General features: G+C 38.3%; 1 protein-coding gene across 1 annotated transcript; it reads left to right on the forward strand.

The window, feature by feature from the left end:
• The first annotated feature begins 683 nt into the window (after positions 1–683).
• Positions 684–4,249, forward strand: CDKN2AIP (CDKN2A interacting protein). Its single transcript, XM_083367525.1, has 3 exons — positions 684–1,259; positions 2,554–2,681; positions 3,152–4,249. Exons 1-3 carry the CDS (start codon positions 982–984, stop codon positions 4,141–4,143), a joined length of 1,398 nt encoding a protein of 465 aa, XP_083223651.1. The 5' UTR covers positions 684–981; the 3' UTR covers positions 4,144–4,249.
• The last annotated feature ends 580 nt before the right edge of the window (positions 4,250–4,829 follow it).

A 4,829-nucleotide genomic window follows, 5' to 3' on the forward strand; every position in this document is an offset into this window, starting at 1 on the left:
TTTATTGTTTTAATTATTTTAACCTATTACTGAATGCAGAAGCATAAATTGTTCAGAATCTTCTGAATGGACCGGCATAGAAGCTTGAGATATTTTTTTTAAATGTCAGATATGCTTGAGTTACAAATAAGAGTATCTCGGAAATTAAACCATTGTGTTGTAGCTTGAATAGGAAAGTTGGAAAGGTATATTTAGACTAACTGCATTTCCTGCTGAGTGCAGAATTAATATTAAAGGATCTCTGTCAGCTGTCTTCCGAGCCTCTACTTGAGTATATTCTGAGAGTCAACTATTTTCATAGTTTCTCTTCCCTTGATCATCCTTGTTCTCTTTTGCTACTCCTATTTAAGTATCTCAAAATCTTTCTTAAATTTGCCTATAACTTTAGGTTGTCTTCGCTCAAGTCTGCAAAAAGATAAAAAACATTCTTGGTTGGATTGCTCCAGTAAAACCCCATTCCTAACACCAAGAAGACGCGGGAATCAAAAGACACCTTAAGAAAACCTTTTAATTTACAGACTTTCAGCAAAAAGCATTGAAGGGGAACCCAGACGAGTTGTGGACACAAGAGACTTTGATCATTTACTTTACTCTCCCGCCCTACAGGTCAAGAGATCCATAGTCAATCCGGAGAGGAATCTGGCAAAAGAAACCACTTTCTTCTCTCCATTCCCTCGGAAAGTACACCGAGTCGGGAGGAACGATGGGAAGGAAGGGCAGAAAGTTTCATAAACAGGAAGCGGCAGGTCGCGCGGAAATTATGTCATAAATAGGCAACCGGATCTTGGCTATGATAATTCGGCAACTTCTGATTTGATCACCTCCGGGGGATGGGGGCGATGTTGAGCGGTTTTTGCGCTAGGGCCGGTTTAAACGGGAAGCCAGTTCCTATAACGTAGGCCGGAACTAAATATTCCTGTGTCAGAGAGCGAGCTGCGAGCTGCAAGCTGCCGGTTGTTAAGTGCCATTTCCCTGCGGCCCATGGCCGAAGGGGAGGCCGCCCCGGTAGCGGGGCCCGCCGCGGCGTCTAGCCAGGGGGACGAGGAAACGGGAGAAACGGGCGATACCGGCGTTGATTGGGTAGAAAAGTTGCGCGACGAGTGTGAGCCCGAGCAGCACTGGCAGTACCGGCGGGAGTTCTTGATTCGCAATGCGGAGGGTCTGTCCGTAAGCCGAAAGGACGACGCCGACCACGCGGAGCTCCGTCGCCTGGTCTCTTTCTCCAGGGTGTGGGCCAACCACGTCTTCCTGGGGTGTCGGTAAGTTGGTGGCAGTAATATTTTTGGTGAAGAATTACAAATTTAAGTAATGTGCTTTCAAGAAACGGCGTATTTTATTATAGTAAAAGCGGGGGAAGAAGATTCTGATGTTGGGATTTTTTTCTATTTTTTTAAAAAAATTCCATCTTCAGCATTTTTATAAATTAACTCAAGCCGGTAAACATAACAAATACTTCTTCCTCCTATTTTTGCCACAAAAAGCCTATAAGGTTTGGCTGAGAGAGAGAGTGGCCCAAGGTCACCCAGCCAGCTTTCACAGATAAAACGGGACTGGAGCTCAGTCTCCGAATTTCTAGCCTAGTGCCTTAACCAATAGAACTGGCTGTTTTAAATGTGGTTGTCTTTTCTAGCTAGCCGATGCAAATGTTTCAACAGCAATCTTATTTGCAGAAAAAATGTTACCATATGAGATTTGTTCTTGGGGAGGAGGTGGCTTGGAAGATTGCTTTGAAGTCTCCCACATTTGAAAATTTGCAAGATGATCATCTTTTATTCTACTTTTTCTTACAAAAGTCACAGTGGCAAATGTGGAAATCCTTAAGTGGTCTTTTGTGTATCTGTATCTAGTTATTGCAGCTGCTATTATGATAAAGTATAATGTCTTCATTTGGTATGACTGTCCTCTGTTTTAGGGCAGAATATAATGGTTCTAATACATTGTAATTCTTGGCTAATCTTCCAAAATAAATTTCCTGTTTACTATTTTTCTTCTATGCCCAGATTTAGGGGATTGAAGGGAAAGTATTGCTGTAATACTTATGGGGCACCTACAGTTAAACTATCCCCATTGACTTGAGGATTGTATTTTTCTTTTCACTGAAATGCTTGATTCTTGCTTTCAGTCTCTTGGTGTTACTTTTGATAAGTCATCCTAAATGTTTTCTGTTCACATAATATAAACCTTTACATATAGCATAATAGTTGAATCAACATTCAATTAGTAGAAATCCTTGTAGTAGCTTGTCTAATACCTCCATTGTAATCTCTTGGGATGAGCCTAATATGTGTTACTAGCCTAAGTACATACACTTGATATTTGTTTTTTTTTTAAAAATCAAGGTTTTGAGCTTTTATTTATTGTACTTTATATTACAATTTAACAATTGTACATCACCTTGACATTCTAAACAGAATGATGCTTTAAATAGCTTAACTAAATAGTTTAACATGCACCAACCCAATGCTTGTGTTTTAGAAGCCTTTGATGCTTTAAATGTCATGAACATAGAATCCATTTTCCTCAAAGTGCTAATTTCTGTCTTTTCCTGCTTAGATATTCTCCGCAAGTGATGGAAAAGGTGATGGACATGGCTGTAGGCATCACAGTGACCAATGCTCCAACCCACACTCTGAGAGATGAACTGGTTGCCAAGGTGAAACGAGGCATATCCAGTAGCAATGGTTAGCAGATCATAGCTGGCAAATACACATAGGAATATATGTTTAACATAGGAATATATGTTTATTTGTTAAAATTGTTAATACTTAGAAATAATTTAATTATTGTTTTGATAATTCTTAAAATTTTAAAGTTTGTAAGGTGATTTTTTTATGTTGATGGTGTTAACTAGCACTAAATAGTTACAATTCATAATTCAGTTTGCCTTTTTACATCCACCCCCCAAAGAACCCAAAATGAAAAAAGCTCCAATTTTTTGATGCAAATTATAAATTCATGGGAGAGGTTATTTTTCTTTTGTATTAAATCTAAACTTTTTGAAAAATTCAATTATTTCTTTAGAGGTATGGTTAGACTTTAAGGTAAAAAGTAAGTAGATTCTTTGGCTCTAGTTCTCTTGGTAGTGTTTTATGGAAATAAGGTTAGTTGTATTTACTCAGAATTACATACATAATTTGTTTATGCTTTCCAGAAGGTCCTTGCAAGAAGCAGGCTGTTGGTGCTGACAAACCGTTTGAAGTTAATAATGAAAAGTCTACAAAGGCAGAGTTGAGGTTGGAAACAGATAAGGAATCTCTAAAGAATCTAGAAAAAGATATATCAAAAACCCCAGAGAACTCTCAGTCTTTGCCTACAGCAGCTTCAGCCTTGACCCAAAAGGTAGAGCCTACAACAGCTTCAACCGTATCTCAGAAGACAAAATCTGCTTCAGCTTCAAAATCGACTCCCGATGTTGTGCCTGCAGCAGCTTCTGCTGTGACCCAGAAGATAGCTCCTGCAGTATCTTTAACTGGAGGAAGAATAGAAAGCAAAGCTGCTAATTATGAATCTACACCAGCTATTAAGCACAAATCTGAAAATGTCTTACCAGTTGAAAAGAAAGTTGGCTTGGAAAGTACTACAGTATTAGCTTCAAAAAGTAGTTCACATACAAGTGTAGCCCCTATTAAAGTGCCCTGCAAATTGTTGACAAATGAAGATGCAAAAGAAAGGCAACCATTTTTCAATAGACTCTACAAAGCTGTTGCTTGGAAGTTAGTTGCTGTTGGAGGATTTAGTCCGAGTGTCAACCATGTAGAACTCTTAAACTCATCCATTCAGTCTGTAAAGGCAACATTAGATGTTGAATTTATTCCACTGAAAGAGCTCGCAGATTTACCTCAAAATAAAAGCTCTCAGGAAAGTATAGTTTGTGAACTGAGATGCAAATCTGTATATTTGGGCACTGGCTGCGGGAAAAGTAAAGAAAATGCCAAAGCAGTTGCTTCAAGGGAAGCACTGAAAGTATTTCTCAAGAAGAAAGTTATTGTGAAATTATGTAAAAGGAAATACAAAGGAAGAGAAATTGAAGATTTGGTGCTTCTTGATGAAGAATCAAAACCATTAAATTTACCTCCTGCTCTACGAAATCCTCAAGAAATACTGCAGAACAGTGAACCTGTTACAGCCTATACTAGCAAATGATGTTTTATCACAATTAACTGAGTTATCTTTGTACAGTAAAGGAGAGTCCCAGATATTTTTTATTTCTTGGTTCTGTTTTGCAGAATAAATACCATTATTATTTTCACTTGGTAGTAAATGTAAATAATTCTTTAAAGATGTAAAGTGTGCAGAGATACGCCTTAAAATTTAGCACACTAGTGTGCTTTTTTATTTGCTAAATAGACTACTGAACTCTTATATTTTTTAACTAATCAAGGTACAGTTTGCTGGTCAATGCAGTCTCATTTTGTAACTCCTACAATTTGATAACAGTAATGCTCATTTTTGAACCCTGATCCTATAAACCATTAATAAAACACAGACAATAACCATTGTACCTAGATGGTAAAATGTTATTTAAAAATGGAAATATTTAATCACCTGCTTCATGTGTTGGTCATACTGTTCACATGCCTGTTTAAAAAAGCAAAGTATTGATTTGGATTGTTTTAATTAAGTAGTAAGTAAGGGACGCGGTGGCTCAGTGGGTTAGGACACTGAGCTTGTCAATCAGATGGCAGTTTGGCGGGTCAAATCCCGAGTGCCGCGTAACAGAGTGAGCGCCTGTTACTCATCCCAGCTTCTGCCAACCTAGCAGTTCGAAAGCACCTAAAAATGCAAGTAGAAAAATAGGGACCACTACAGTGGGAAGGTAACAGTGTTCC

Source organism: Vipera ursinii, assembly GCF_947247035.1.
Source record: "Vipera ursinii genome assembly, chromosome: 7".
Taxonomy (NCBI): Eukaryota; Metazoa; Chordata; class Lepidosauria; order Squamata; family Viperidae; genus Vipera; species Vipera ursinii.

Coding starts and splice junctions, on each gene's coding strand:
- CDKN2AIP (XM_083367525.1), top strand. CDS start 982: ATGGCCGAAGGGGAGGCCGCCCCGGTAGCGGGGCCCGCCGCGGCGTCT. Junction 1,260..2,553: donor CACGTCTTCCTGGGGTGTCG/GTAAGTTGGTGG, acceptor TTTCCTGCTTAG/ATATTCTCCGCAAGTGATGG. Junction 2,682..3,151: donor AGGCATATCCAGTAGCAATG/GTTAGCAGATCA, acceptor TATGCTTTCCAG/AAGGTCCTTGCAAGAAGCAG.